Source organism: Camellia sinensis, chromosome 2, assembly GCF_055761805.1.
Source record: "Camellia sinensis isolate YWXY chromosome 2, ASM5576180v1, whole genome shotgun sequence".
NCBI classification, from domain to species: Eukaryota; Viridiplantae; Streptophyta; class Magnoliopsida; order Ericales; family Theaceae; genus Camellia; species Camellia sinensis.
In genome coordinates, this window is record NC_138962.1 from 191156434 (window position 1) to 191173587 (window position 17154).

Genomic DNA, 17154 nt, shown 5'->3' on the forward strand with positions numbered 1-17154 from the left:
CAGAAGTGAGACACGAAACGGGGGTCTCTATCGGATATGATTGAAACTAGGGTGTCATGCAAGCGAACGATTTCCTTAATGTAGAGAGTAGCGAACTTAGAGAGGGAGTACATGATTCTAATTGGCAGAAAATGCGCCGACTTCATCAATCGATCTACGATAACCCATATTGCATCATTCTTCGAGACTGATTGCGGTAGCCCGACCACGAAATCCATAGTAATAAGCTCCCATTTCCATTCGGGAATAGGGAGTGGCTGCAACATACCTGCAGGTCTCTGATGCTCTGCTTTAACTTGTTGACAACGCAGGCATTTGGAGACATAGTTTGCTATGTCTTTCTTCATTCCTGTCCACCAGAAGTGTTCCCGCAGATCGTGATACATCTTTGCATTGCCAGGATGGATCGCAACCTTCGAGCTATGAGCTTCTACCAATATCTTTTTCTTGAGTTCTGGGAGGTCGGGTATGCAAATTCGATTTTGAAATTTTAGCATCCCATTGCTTATTGTAAAGTCAGGATCAGGTGTGTTTCCTTGCTCCTCATACTTTTTCTTCAAAAGTTTATCTTCACATTGGCAGGCTCTAATTTCTTCCATCAACTCGGGTTCCACGATTATGTTGGCGAGCAATCCATGGATCTTGCGGGAAACGAGGGTACATGCCAAACTTTTGGTCGTTTTTCGACTTAATGCATCTGTTACTACATTAGCTTTGCCGGGATGATGATGGATCTCTATATCGTAGTCCTTCATAAATTCTAGCCATCGTCGTTGCCTCATATTCAATTCCTTCTGTGTAAACAGATATTTGAGACTTTTGTGATCGATGTAGATTTCGCAGGCTACTCCGTAGAGATAATGACGCCAGATTTTGAGGGCAAAGATCACCGCAGCCAATTCTAGATCATGAGTTGGATAGTTCCTTTCGTGAGTCTTTAGTTGGCGAGAGGCATAAGCAATGACCTTCCCGTTTTGCATAAGAATGCAACCCAAACCATTGTATGAGGCATCGCTGTAAATTATAAACCCTTCTGCTTCCGCGGGGAGTGCTAGTATTGGAGCCGTCACGAGTCTGTCCTTCAATTCTTGGAAGCAACGTTCCTGCTTGTCCGTCTATTCAAAGGGTGTGTTCTTTTGAGTTAGCTGGGTCAATGGTGAAATTATCTTCAAGAAGTCTTGCACAAAGCGCCGGTAGTAGCCGGCTAGGCCCAAGAAGCTTCGAATTTCTGATACGTTAGTAGGCCGTGGCCAATCCACGATTGCTGCAACCTTTTGGGGATCAACTGAAATGCCATCTTTGTTAATGACGTGACCGAGAAAGTGTACACTAGTGATCCAGAATTTGCATTTCTTCAACTTGGCATAGAGTTTGTGATCACGTAATGTCTGTAGAACTTTTCGCAAGTGGCGTTCATGATCTTCTGGCGATTTGGAGTATATGAGAATGTCGTCAATGACGACAATGACGAACTCGTCAAGATAGGGTTTGAACACTCGATTCATGAGGTCCATAAAGGCCGCTGGAGGATTGGTGACGCCAAATGGCATGACGAGGAACTCGTAGTTCCCATAACGGGTTCTGAAGGCAGTATTTTCGATGCTTTCCGTTTTGACTTTTAGTTGATGGTAACCAGAACGCAAGTCAATTTTTTAGAACACCTGGGCGCCTTGCAGTTGATCAAACAAGTTGTCAATTCGTGGTAGGGGGTACTGATTTTTGATGGTGACTTTATTTAGCTCTCGATAGTCGATACATAACCTCATTGTACCATCCTTTTTCTTTACGAACAGTACCGGAGCTCCCCATGGTGAGGTACTTGGTCGGATGAAGCCTTTATTCAGTAGTTCTTGGAGTTGAGTTTTTAGTTCTTTCAATTCTGCCATGGACATGCGGTAAGGGGTCTTTGAGATTGGTTGTATACCAGGTTGGGTTTCAATGGTGAACTCAATTTCCCGATCAACTAGGGTGCCAGGCAGGTCTTCAGGAAACACATTCGAAAATTCTCGAACTATGGGAATCGCATCAGGTGTGGGGGTCTCTTGTTGAGTATCAATCACATAACAGATACAACCACAACAACCTTTTCTTAGTAGTCGTTGGGCTGTTATGAAGGATATAATACAGGGAGGGGGAGAGGCTCTAGTTCCTTTGAAGACAAGCTCGAGTTGGTTTGGTAACCTGAGGAATACCTTTTTGGCTTTATAATCGATAGAGGCACGATTAGCAACTAACCAATCCATTCCTAAGATTACATCAAAGGTACTAATGCCAAGGGGTATCAAGTCTACGTGTAAGGTTTCACCTTTTAAGGATACAGTGCAAGATTTGTATACATCAGTACTAAGGGCGGAATTTTCAGAGGGAAAAAACACAGATAGTATGTATCCTGAGGGTTCGGGTGTTGGCGCCAACTTGGTAGCAAAGTGTAGTGTAACAAAAGAATGAGTTGAACCAGAGTCAAAGAGAACATTGGCTAAGTGACCACAAACAGAGAGTGTACCTGACACAACATTTTCAGTAACTTCTGGGTTTCCAGACACCAGGGCAAAAGCTCTTCCTTGGCGTTTTTGGTCCTTTCTCGCTCCTTCAGGTATTACAGGTTTTCGGACTGGTTCAAAGGGGCGAACGAGCGTTGGACAATTCCTCAGCCAATGGCCAACTTGGCCACATCTAAAGCATGTTCTCGTATCTTGACAGCATGGTCCCCAATGAATCCGTCCACAGGTAGAGCAAGCTGGAGTGGTGCCTCCTTTAGGGTTTGCAGGACTTTGATTGCTTAGACCAGTTGAAATGGTTGTGCTCGTATTTATTCTCTTGGGAGGTGCGACACCGAGCCTTTTGTTATCTTTTTCCCAAAATCGCTTCCTCTGACTTGGCTCCCCAGATCGCAAGGCTTTAATTCCTTTTTCCGCAATGTATGCTCGATCTACCACCGCCGCATAGGTTGGTAGTTTCAGAACCTCCAGTCTGTCCTTAATTTCAATATCCAACCCTGCTTCAAATTTCCTGGCTTTTCGAGCTTCGGTGGAAATGACATATGTTGCGAACCGAGCTAGATGTGTGAACTTACTTTCATATTCGGCCACTGTCATGGTTCCTTGCCTTAGATGTATGAATTCTGACGCTTTTTGTTCCCATAGTGAATCTGGAAAGTACTTTTCATAGAATACTTCTAAAAATCTCGCCCAAGTCACAATATCTTCCTTTTCCAGGGTAAGAAGCCACAATTCTTGTGCATCGTCCTTGAAGGTGAAGGTGGCAAAAGTCACTTTCTGTCTTCCTGTGCAAGGTAGTGCGCGGAAGATTTTCTCCATGTCCCTGACCCAAGCCTCTGCTACTAGTGGGTTTGGACTGCCGATAAACATGGTGGGTTTCAGCTCCTGAAATTGTTTAATCGCAGTCGGTTCTTCTCGTCTTTCTAATGTCCCATTGGTTATGCTGCTTTGCAAGGCCTGTAATAAGTTGGTAACTGCCCTTTCCATGATCTGTTCCATTGGGATGGTACCGCTGACTGATGATCCGGTTTCATTTCCTTCGTTGGCCATTACTACAAGGCAAAATGATATAAGCGTGACATCACATTGATACAATTTTGATACAACGTCATATATAACATATTAGTTCTATTATCGCCACATTTGTATATACCGTATTAGTTTTGCTATTAATATCACCACTTTCATATATAACATATTAGTTTTACCATCATGTTAATATTACCACATATACATCATTGTTACCATACATAGGGCGTTAGTCTGGCGGTCGCAGATTAATGTCTAATCCTACTAATACAAAAAGATTAGACTACTCATGGTCAGCTTACAAAAAGGGTTTTCTGGTCAGACATCTAAGCTCACAAAAGGGGTCTTCTGGTCAGACATCTAGAATGGTCCATTAGGCCACCAGGACAGCTGGCTTCGAAAAACTAGTCCATGAAACAACCCCGGAAACTCACTTTACATGATGGACTCAAACTCCCACCCACTAAGCTCATCTCCGAAGCAGCTCCATACTACCTGAACCATGTAAACAGGAGCATCATGATCATAACCCCAGAATTCCCGTCCAGTAATCCGTATTGGTGTCTCCAGGTATGATGCACCGTCGGTAAAGTCCACAGCTGGGGTATAGACAATGTGCTGGGGAGGTGGTGTCGTGGTGCGAATGTGGCTACTAGGATATGCGGGTCCCCTCCTCTCTACAAAGCCTACGGGTAGAGGTGCGACCAGAAAATGTAATGGTTCTATGTCTGGAGCAAGACCAACAACGTGGGTCGGTCCTATGTACCTTTCACGAGTGCTTCATCGGCTAAGTCTCCAGAATAATAAGTCCTCATCGGGGTCAGCCTGTATGTAAACGGATCTTTCCATGAGATGGTCAAATGTTGGATGGGCTTGCCTGACAAGACTCTCTGAGTCACCCCAGCCCTCTAATTGGTTCGGGAGGAAATGAGCTTCTGGGGGCTGGTACCAGAATAGCTCCAATAGGTTTGCCATGTCCTACAACACAAGAAAACTTAGCCTAGACATATATATAACATGACTTATATGCGTTATACATATCACATAATAATGCAAGTTTAATACATATATGTTTTTTTTTTCTTTTTTTTATTTGAAAATTATGTAAAAATTTTAAAAACTTGTACTATATATATATTGTTATTTTTTATTTATTTATTCATTTAATTATGTATTATTATTATTATTATTATTATTATTATTATTATTATTATTATTATTTTTATTTTTTTTTTAAATCATTGCTCTGATACCACTTTTGTCACGACCCAAACCCGGTACCCAAAGGCTCAGCGTTGTAACAAGATAAAAATAAAATAATTCGGATAATTCTGTAGTCACAGCGCAAGCGGATAAATTAAATAAATTAAAATAAATAACTGGGTACCAACTGTTTATTCAAAAGGAAATAAAACATAATCATTTGAGCTTCACTGTATTACAAGAGTTTAATAATAAAAGATAGAAATCTTAAAAAACAAAATAACATAGCGATTCATTTTCCATCTTGATCCCGCTAAACCTTGTCACCTGAAAGGGGTAACAGCTATAAGCACATAGCAGAGTGAGAAATATTATACTATATGTAACGCCCTCAAAAAAATACATAAAACCCATCTCTTTAGGCATGCATTGATACAAGAAACCAACCATCTTTCCATTTATCTGAGTAGTTCTTACAAAAGTATTACATGTTAACAACAAAAGTAAATGCCCTACGGGCTTACAGCTTTCCAAGTTAACACTTGGTTACAAAAAGAAGAGTACTAACTCAATACATATTAAGCCCTTGGCTTGAATTTACATGTAATACATCAAAAGAAAGCAAATAACAAAGCAGTCTGTCTGCCTCTAGCCTCCCAAGCTATGTCCTTAGAGGTGGCATGCTACCGGTACCTGAAAATGATGTCCCGTAAAGGGTGAGCCACAGCCCAGCAGGAATACGCTAAACCAGCTATGAACAGTGACTAAAAGATTAGCAGTTGATAGATGGTCAACACCGATACACTCACTTATATCACATCCCGGTTTCATGACATTAAGTCCATGTTACATTTCATTTCTCATTTCTTTTTCAACTTTGAGTTTGAAAACAAGGCTCAAAACTTAGCCAAATAACTTGATGAGAATAAGACTCATCTTAAAACACTTTCGAAATTCATGGTGGATACACATTTTGATACTGTATCAATAACACATAAGCCACTTCCATACTATACGAACGATACACATTTTGGTGCTGTATCAATATAACATAGAAACACTTCTATATCTCACAATTGATAACGATATACATTTTAGTGCTATATCAAATCAATTTAAACACTTCCAATTCAACACTTGATACACATGGTAGTGCTGCATCAATGTCACACACAATCCGGCTTAGAGGTCCATCCCTTATCTTCCCCTAAACTGTGGAGTACAGCCCCTATCTCCTCCCCCACACACATAATGTATATAAACATAGATCATATACACAAACAATCAATACATAAAGTCGATGTATTATTCTAACCGCTATATTCAACAGCATACTCAATTGATTAGTTTTAGTTTGCCTAATCATCATGCATTGTCTACAACAATCAAGACTATCCTCCACCGATAGCCCAAAGCAGTTATTTCTAAACAGGAAATAAATGCACCAAATGGATATATTATCAACATTCAATCTGGGTGAGTGATTAAATGAATCCAACTACACCCGTTTATCCCATAATCTTTTCAATTTGAATACTCTCAATTCAATTCCTCATTTCTTGAAATTAATTATACAAATTAATTTATCCAACTAATTAGGGCATTTTTCCATAATTAACATAACAACCCCAAGGTTCCACTTTCATCCATAGTTCATCATCTATATCATTTCTCTATGCCAAGCATGCATATAGGCTTAAATATAAATAAAACCCCATCTTTTGTAAAATTACACAAAGACCCAAACTTTCTCAAAATTACCCAACAACCCCCAACATATCAAAATGCTAAAATTCAAAGACAAAGCTCATAAAGAGGAGTAGGATATCCCTACCTCGAAGTTAGAGCTCAAATGGAGGAGGACACCAAACTCAAAGTGCTCCAAACTCCAAACTTTTCGGATCAAAACGTAACCCTCGACGATCAACACACTTTTTACAAAGGCCGGAGGATAGGGAGACACTCTAACTAGATCAAACCCTAGAGAGAAGGGAGTTTCTAGAGAGAGGAGCTCTCAAAATATCTTTTTAGAAAGTAAGAGAGAGAGAGAGAGAATGTAAAAAGTGATTTTAAAATGCCCAGCTGCCAACTGATATACGACATTCCCGCTCGAGCGGAGAACACAACGCTCGAGCGTCAAGAACAAAAAACTAGGTACGCTCGAGCGCAAAGAGGCCTGCTCGAGCACCAAGACACAAGAATAAAGTACATCCGCTCGAGCGCGAAAACCAGTCCGCTCGAGCGTAGATTTCCCCCTCCCAGAACTTACACCAAAAAGTACTACCCACTCGAGCGCTACCGCGAGCGTAAAGAAACCCGCTCGAGCGTAAAAATCACACATGCAGAAGTTTTGCAGGGACACGAAATACTGGAGTGTGCAATCTCTGCTCGAGCGCAATAAGGTCCGCTCGAACGAAACGACCAAAAACCCAGCAACAAGATTTTAGACCAAGGTTTGACCCACCTGTTCGAAACATGCCCAACACATCCTAAAACTCAAACAAATGGAATTAAAGAACAACAACAAGATAGATACAACTACCAACTCCACGGAACCGAGTCCGGAATACAGCAGAACAGTAAAGGGACAACTGTGATCGCTATAACCTCCCCCCCTTAAAGAATTTCGTCCCCGAAATTAAACACACGCTTTTCAAAAACAGGTTTTCTCCATTCTTAACAATATTACAACATAATTTTAAACAATCCGACCCATTACCGGTCAATCCCATCTCTTTCAAGAGGCATTTCACATTACCCATAACAGCCTGCATTATCAACCTGCATTCCTTTGAAATTTACCAATTTCAATTCATTTTCCACGATTCCATAATACATGCAACATTAACATCATGCTTGCATTTCCACAATACATTTAACACATACGAGATGTTAAAACAAACTTCCAGTTTTAAGGCAAGTTCTACAACATTTCCATAAACCAAAACATTACTATGTTTTACAACTTAAGACATATACAATGCCCTTAAGGCTCAATAATATTACAAAATCTCAATACATAATTATACATCAACAAACAAGTCCGGATAATTCTCACGGACATCCGCCTCACGTTCCCAAGTGGCTTCCTCCACTCCGTGATGTTTCCACAAAACCTTTACCAAGGGAATGGTCTTGCCTTGCAAGACTTGATCCCTCCTATCCAAGACCCGAACCGGTCTCTCCTCATACGAGGCATCCTCATCAACCTCTAAGTCAGTCCAATCCAACACATGGGATGGATCCGACTCATATTTCCGAACCATACTCACGTGAAACACATCATGAACTCCGGACAACTGCGGCGACAAAGCTAAATGATAGGCAACCTCGCCAATCCTCTCAAGGATCTCAAAAGGGCCAATAAACCGAGGGGACAACTTCCCACTCTTTCCAAACCTCATCAAACCTTGCCTAGGTGATATTTTCAAGAAGACATGATCACCTACCTCAAATGCCAAAGGCCTCCTCCTACGGTCGGCATAACTCTTTTAGCGACTCTGGGCTGTAACAAGCCTCCTACAGATAAGCTTAACTTTTTTCGTCGTTTCCCTCACCAATTTTGGACCCAACGAAGGTGCATCACCCACCTCGGCCCAACAAACTGGAGACCTACACGGTCGGCCATACAAGGCCTCAAACGGTGCCATACCGATACTCGACTGAAAGCTGTTGTTGTAGGCAAACTCCACCAAGGGCAAGTGCCTCTCCCACGTCCCACTAAAATCAAGGACACAACCCCGAAGCATATCCTCAAGGATCTGAATAGTACGCTCGAACTGCCCGTTAGTCTGAGGATGATAAGCCGTACTAAAGGTCAACTTAGTGCCCAAGGCACTCTGCAAACTCTGCCACAACCTAACAGTAAAACGAGGGTCTCTAGCTGAGACGATCGTCACTGGGACCCCGTGTAATCTCACTATGTCCTGAATATACAAGTCAGCGAGATGATCTACCGAATCTCTCACGCGCATAGGAATGAAGTGCGCCGACTTAGTCAACCGGTCTATAACCACCCAAATGGCATCACTACCCCGCTGAGTCCTCGGAAGACCTACAACGAAGTCCATAGTGACATGCTCCCACTTCCACTCGGCAATAGGCAAGGGTTGCAACAAACCTGCTGGCCTCTGATGCTCGGCCTTCACTTGCTGGTAAGTAAGGCACTTCGATACGAAAACAGCCACATCTCTCTTCATACCCCGCCACCAAAACTGGTGACCCAAATCCCGATACATCTTAGTGCCTCCCGGATGCACCGCAAGGCGTGAATGATGGAACTCTCGGAGTACTTCCTCTCGGCAAGACTCCGGTACAAACAAGCGGTCTCGGTATCTCATACTCTGGTCGGGATACACCGCCAAACCCTTCTCAACCTTTCTACTGGAGATCTTCTCTCGGAAGGACTCTACCTCAAGGTCACCTCTCTGTGCCTCTAATACTTGGGTCACAAGTGTAGGCTGCGCAACAACAGAAAACAAGGCCGCAGCCTCAACAGATTCGCCCAGGAGTAAATCAAACTCTCCAAGTGCACCCAACATCTCCCATTCCCGGATGGCTATACAAGCTACATCACTAATGGATTTCCTACTAAGGGCATCGGCCACAACATTGGCCTTTCCCGGGTGATAGTGCAACTCAAAATCATAGTCCTCAATGAACTCCATCCATCTCCTTTGCCTCAAATTCAAGTCCCTCTGTATAAACAAATACCTCAAACTCTTGTGGTCCGAAAACACCTCGAACCTCTCACCATAAAGGTAGTGCCTCCAAATTTTCAAGGCGAAGATCACTGCTACTAACTCTAGGTCGTGTGTGGGGTAATTCTTCTCGTGAATTTTCAACTAACGTGAGCTATAAGCTACCACATTCCCTTCTTACATCAACACACAACCAAAACCCTCTCGTGAGGCATCACAATAAACCGCATAACCCAACCCTCTCTCCGGAATAATCAAGACCGGAGCGGTGGTCAATCTAACTTTCAACTCCTGGAACGACTTTTCGCAAGTCTCACTCCACACAAACTTGACCCCTTTTCGCATCAATCTAGTGAACGGCGAAGTTAGCCTGGAGAAATCTTTCACAAACCGACGGTAATACCCAGCTAATCCCAGAAAACTGCGGATCTCAAACACATTCTTAGGCTGTGCCCAATCTTACACTACCTCCACCTTGGATGTATCAACAAAAACCCCTTCCCCGGATACCACATGGCCTAAGAATTTGACCTCTCCTAGCCAGAACTCACACTTCCCAAACTTGGCATACAGCCTATGGGCTCTAAGCAATTCAAGCACCACTCTCAAGTGTTCCTCGTGCTCCTCCTCTGAAGGCGAATAAATCAGAATGTCGTCCACGAAAATGACTACAAAACGGTCTAAGAATTCCTGGAAGATCCGGTTCATCAAATCCATAAAGACTACCGGTGCATTGGTGAGTCCAAACGGCATCACCAAAAACTCATAGTGGCCATACTGCGTACGGAATGCCGTCTTAGGAATATCCTCCTCCCTGACCCTCAACTGGTGGTAACCCGATCTCAAGTCTATCTTAGAGAAACAACGGGAACCCTTCAACTGGTCAAACAGGTCATCTATACGGGGCATAGGGTACTTATTCTTGACCGTAGCCCGATTCAATTTCCGGTAGTCTATACACAGTCTCAAGGCACCATCTTTCTTTTTAGCAAAGAGGGCCGGTGCTCCCCACGGCGAAACACTAGGGCGAACAAAACCCTTATCTAGCAATTCCTGGAGCTGAATCTTCAACTCACTCAACTCGGCTAGGGCAAAACGGTAAGGTGCCATAGAAATCGGCGCTGTGCCGGGCACTAAATCAATAGAGAACTCTACCTCTCGGTGAGGTGGCAAACTAACGAGGTCCTCAGGAAAAACATCTGAATACTCGTAAACCACCCTCGGCAATACAATCTGGGTCTCATCACACTCACCACTCAAAAAGCTAGCAAGTAGACCACTAAGCTCACTCCGCCCTCGCGGATCATACAACGGTGGCAACACACTACAAACCCGATCCCCCAAGAAACGGAAACACTCCCCGCTCAAGGTACATACTGTGACCCTCTGGCGATAGCAATCAATAACAGCCCGGTATGACGATAGCCAGTCCATACCCAAAATAACATCAAAACCCTTCATGGGCATGACAACAAAAGGAAAAGGAAGCCTATGGTCGGCGACCTCTATATCACAACCTCTAACACCTTGTTTCAAGATCAACACACCACCAAGAGGCGATACTACACATATAGGAGATGCTAACTGTGCTAACTCCAATTCCAAAACAGATGCAAATGCAGCAGATGCAAAAGAATGAGATGCACCCGTATCAATCAATACACTAGCAACCGAGTTGCAAAACAGAAAGGTACCTCTCACAACTAATAGAGCCGGTACTAGGTCCTGCCCGGTAACAGCATACATGCGCCCTGTAGGCCCCTGATCCAATTGCTCACCCCTCGGAGCAAACGACTGCTGCACTGACTGGAATGACGAAGCTCCTGGGTTGGCCCTCGAGGCCTACACAAACTGAGCTGGCTGAAAACCCTGCGTCTGCCTAGAACCAGACATGCCCGTAGTGGCACTCAATTGTGGGCAAAACCTCTTCAGGTGCCCAGGCTGACCACACTGATAACAAGACAAGGGCTGACCCTTGCCCTGACTCTGGCTCTGCGGTCTAGCTGAAGATGAAGCAGCTCTCTGACCTCCTCCCCTCTGTGGGCAAATTGAAGCTTTGTTGCCCAACTGACCACACTTGTAACAGGTGAACTCCCCCTGATTACCTCTCCCCAAGCCTGCACTCGGCACTAGAAAGGTCGACCTAGCAACACCACCCTGAGACTGCTGAGAGTTAGCACCCCTCTATCTCCTGCCATCACCCTGACCATCTTGGCTCCTCTTGGAGCCTCTCTGACCCTTCTCTTCCTGCATCATGATCTCCATATGGGCTACAGCATCAACCAAGCGCCCATAATCTCGGATCATCGAACCTCCAACTCTCATTTTGAGGCCGCGCCTCAACCTTTTCTCGAACTTGATACAGCGACGTTCCTCGGACGCCACAAGTTCAGGCGCGAACCTGGACAAGCTAGTAAAAGCAGCCTCATACTCGGCTACTGAAGAACTCAACTGCAAAAGCTAACAGAACTCGTCTTTCAGCTTCTCCCTGACTGCTGGAGACAAATACTTCTCCTGAAAAGCCTTCACAAAAGCCTCACACGTGCCAGCAATACGGCCCCTCATGTATTTCCACCACTGACCCGCACCCCCTTTAAGCTGGAAGGATGCCAAGGTCACTTTCAACGCTCCGTCCTCGATGCCAAGCATCTCGAACGTCTTACTCATTTGCTCTAACCACTCGTCAGCCTTCAGTGGCTCCTTCGGATCCCTAATAAACTCGTCCGAGTTAGACCGGAAGAACTCCCTTTTCAAGAAGGAAGGCCCTGCCTCAACAACTTGGGCCTGCACTGGAGCCTGAACTGGATTCTCAGCTCTAAAAATACCCACGGACTCCCTCAAAGCATCGGCTATCCCTCGGGCTAAAGCGCCCATAGCCTCCTGACCTACTGGCTCGGCCACATTGGCCTGGCCAACCCCCTCCTACTGTGCCGGAATATCATCCGGTAAAGGCATCTCCTGCCTACCACGTCTGCCACGTCTACCATGTCCTCATCCTGACATCCTAATAAAGGTAACGAAGAACGTTAGCACATTCATAAATGTGCTAAAACTAAACACTTGCGTCCTAATACATGGACAACTGTAATTCACTCCACGTAAGCACATAAACACATAAGCACTTACGAATTTCATTTCCGGATAATGATAGTCCCAAGGCGTTACTAGAGTTCTAGTTAGAAACAACATTGATCAAGTGCTTTTTCAACAAGACTCACAGAAACCTCAAGGATCCAATCAACATCCTAGAAACTAAATCCCATACCCAGGTAGTCACATAAACACGTTATCAAATAAACACATAATGTCACACATAAGTCTCTAACAAGCGAGACAAACCCATTGTGATACTAATCACTTCCCATGTACCCAAAGTATTCGAACCCGGTAAGCTCTGATACCAAGCTGTAACGCCCTCAAAAAAATACATAAAACCCATCTCTTTAGACATGCATTGATACAAGAAACCAACCATCTTTCCATTTATCTGAGTAGTTCTTACAAAAGTATTACATGTTAACAACAAAAGCAAATGCCCTACGGGCTTACAGCTTTCCAAGTTAACACTTGGTTACAAAAAGAAGAGTACTAACTCAATACATATTAAGCCCTTGGCTTGAATTTACATGTAATACATCAAAAGAAAGCAAATAACAAAGCAGTCTGTTTGCCTCTAGCCTCCCAAGCTATGTCCTTAGAGGTGGCATGCTACCTGTACCTGAAAATGATGTCCCGTAAAGGGTGAGCCACAGCCCAGCAGGAATACGCTAAACCAGCTATGAACAGTGACTAAAAGATTAGCAGTTGATAGATGGTCAACACCGATACACTCATTTATATCACATCCCGGTTTCATGACATTAAGTCCATGTTACATTTCATTTCTTATTTCTTTTTCAACTTTGAGTTTGAAAACAAGGCTCACAACTTAGCCAAATAACTTGATGAGAATAAGACTCATCTTAAAACACTTTCGAAATTCATGGTGGATATACATTTTGATGCTGTATCAATAACACATAAGCCACTTCCATACTATATGAACGATACACATTTTGGTGCTGTATCAATATAACATAGAAACACTTCTATATCTCACAATTGATAACGATATACATTTTAGTGCTATATCAAATCAATTTAAACACTTCCAATTCAACACTTGATACACATGGTAGTGCTGCATCAATGTCACACACAATCCGGCTTAGAGGTCCATCCCTTATCTTCCCCTAAACTGTGGAGTACAGCCCCTATCTCCTCCCCCCCACACACAATGTATATAAACATAGATCATATACACAAACAATCAATACATAAAGTCGATGTATTATTCTAACCGCTATATTCAACAGCATACTCAATTGATTAGTTTTAGTTTGCCTAATCATCATGCATTGTCTACAACAATCAAGACTATCCTCCACCGATAGCCCAAAGCAGTTATTTCTAAACAGGAAATAGATGCACCAAATGGATATATTATCAACATTCAATCTGGGTGAGCGATTAAATGAATCCAACTACACCCGTTTATCCCATAATCTTTTCAATTTGAATACTCTCAATTCAATTCCTCATTTCTCGAAATTAATTATACAAATTAATTTATCCAACTAATTAGGGCATTTTTCCATAATTAACATAACAACCCCAAGGTTCCACTTTCATCCATAGTTCATCATCTATATCATTTCTCTATGCCAAGCATGTATATAGGTTTAAATATAAATAAAACCCCATCTTTTGTAAAATTACACAAAGACCCAAACTTTCTCAAAATTACCCAACAACCCCCAACATATCAAAATGCTAAAATTCAAAGACAAAACTCATAAAGAGGAGTAGGATATCCCTACCTCGAAGTTAGAGCTCAAATGGAGGAGGACACCAAACTCAAAGTGCTCCAAACTCCAAACTTTTCGGATCAAAACGTAGCCCTCGACGATCAACACACTTTTTACAAAGGCCGGAGGATAGGGAGACACTCTAACTAGATCAAACCCTAGAGAGAAGGGAGTTTCTAGAGTGAGGAGCTCTCAAAATATCTTTTTAGAAAGTAAGAGAGAGAGAGAGAATGTAAAAAGTGATTTTAAATTGCCCTGCTGCCAACTGATATACGACATTCCCGCTCGAGCGGAGAACACAACGCTCGAGCGTCAAGAACAAAAAACTAGGTACGCTCGAGTGCAAGAAGGCCCGCTCGAGCGCCAAGACACAAGAATAAAGTACATCCGCTCGAGCGCGAAAACCAATCCGCTCGAGCGTAGATTTCCCCCTCCCAGAACTTACACCAAAAAGTACTACTCGTTCGAGCGCCAGAGTACCCGCTCGAGCGTAAAAATCACACATGTAGAAGTTTTGCATGGACACGAAATACTGGGATTGTGCAATCTCTGCTCGAGCGCAACAAGGCCCGCTCGAGCGGAACGACCAAAAACCCGGCAATAAGATTTTAGACCAAGGTTCGACCCACCTGTTCGAAACATGCCCAACACATCCTAAAACTCAAACAAATGGAATTAAGGGATGACAACAAGATAGATACAACTACCAACTCCACGGAACCGAGTCCGGAATACAACAGAACAGTAAAGGGACAACCGGGATCGCTATACTATGAGGGGCACAAAATGGCCATGGATATTTATTTAAGCTAAAACATTTTGAGTTGAATACACAAATTAATTAAGTACCAGAAACTAAAATAATCACTATAACCACGGTACATCACTAAGTGATAAGCACTACACTGGTCAATGGATCCATGACAAACACTGGACCATAAAGTGGTCAAACACTAGCCAATGATTATTTAAGTCCCCCAAGGCATGGGACTCCTGTGGTGGTACTCACAAAACATATTTTCATATAAGGTCATAGCCAAATATTCTTTAAAAGTAAAACAAACATATCCATGGGTTTCCTTTTAAGCAAATAGGGTTCAGAAATAAAACCACGTTACTGAAACCTTTATAAAACATAACTTTTATTAATATACTAATAAAACATAAATTATATAAAACAGATTTTGGTAAGTCAAAACGTACGTAAAATACATTTTTGTGACTCAAGGTATAATATAACTCACCTCTAGTATAAATTTATCGTTATTTTCCTTGCACTTCAGAACCTCGCTACGTTACGCTTCATACACTCACCTTGTTTCTGTGCTTCACCACTGACCTTCACTGCCCTATTTATACCTAACAATGTATGAGGCCCAAGCCATAGTCGTATACGTGGCAACATTTCTTAATTTTCCTCTAATTTACTCCCTTTACCTTAACTCATAAACTTTGACCCTTGAAACTTATTTGACCCTTGAAACTTATCCTAATCAAAGAGTCTTATCCCTTTTTTTTTTTATTCAACCCTTATCCTGTACCAACCAAAGCCTTGCGAATTGAATTATAAGTTTGAAAGGGTTACTATCCTCTTTGGTAATCCACAGTAATTCCTAAAATTTACATATAATGATAAGTTAGGTTCACGTCTAAAAACCTCACCACCCAACTATAAATCACCACTTATCACTTACTAAAACATTTAATGTGTAGTGTTTCACAACGTATTTCTTTAACCATAAAATTCTCAATCTCCTAAATTATGCATTTATTTATTATTATTTATTTATTTATTGTTATTGTCACTACATGTATATATGCATACTTATTATTATTATTATTATTATTAATTTCTGAGTTCTATTTATCGTAATGTTAAATTTAAAACATTCGGGTGTCACAATAAGACATAAACTCTAGGGAATTAAGTTGGATTATACAAGAATTGAGTTAGAACTGATGAAATTGAGCCATATCTTGCATGCATGCATAATTCTCATGGTTTTGTAGTTGAATTCAAAGAATTTCCTCTTGCTTGTCCTTATTTTGGCCTTGGTTTAAGAATTCAACATGTTTTTGAGTTAGACACCTCATTTGATCATGTTTTGAAAGCTTTGAACTTGCATCTTTACATGCATGATATGTAATGATATGTTTTCACAATTTCAAGTTTGGGTTTTGACCAATTGACAAAGCTTTTGGGCTTAGTTTTGTGACATGATTTTGGAATTCACCATGTTTTATCAGTTTACAAGTGTTTTCATAGGGGCCAAAAAGTTGCATTTTGAGACTTTGAATTTGAGTTTGGAGCTTGGAAGTGCAATCTAGAAATTCTAGATTCTACTTCTCCGCTCAAGCGGCAGAACCTGTGCTCGAGCGTCCACTTTATGATTTTGCACTTTCGCTTGAGTGACCAAAAGTTAGCTCGATCGTGAAATACATGCTCCCAGAAGTTTACATGTTTTGTAGACCGCTCGAGCTACAAGAGTTATGCTCAAGCGAGGACCTAAGTCTCACGCTCGAGCGACCGTTGAGCGTCCATCGAGCGTGAAAATCACACAACCGGTACTTTTGCAGAGTTTACAGACCGCTCGAGCGACCGAAGTTGCGCTCAAGCGATCACTCACATTTTTGAATCTCTACTCGAACGGAGGAAGTTGCACTCGAGCGAGGACCTTATTTTCAGCAAATTTACCTGAGTGTTGAACAGCATAATTTGGCATCCTCATTACATCTTAGGCATTCCTAGGCCATGATTAAGCTATACTAATGAGGATAAGACATAGAAACACACTAAGAACAAAATGAGTTAAGTATATTCCGAGAGTGTGTTTTAAATGTGTATCTGTTATGTGTTTATGTAGGTCAAGCGCCACA

At 42.2% G+C, this 17154-nt stretch overlaps 1 protein-coding gene across 1 annotated transcript; it reads right to left on the minus strand.

Annotated features, from left to right (window-relative positions):
• Positions 1–1652: 1652 nt before the first annotated feature.
• On the minus strand, positions 1653–3095 carry LOC145819330 (uncharacterized). The gene has a single exon (XM_082913311.1). It carries the CDS (start codon positions 3093–3095, stop codon positions 1653–1655), a length of 1443 nt encoding a protein of 480 aa, XP_082769437.1.
• Between the last annotated feature and the right edge of the window lie 14059 nt (positions 3096–17154).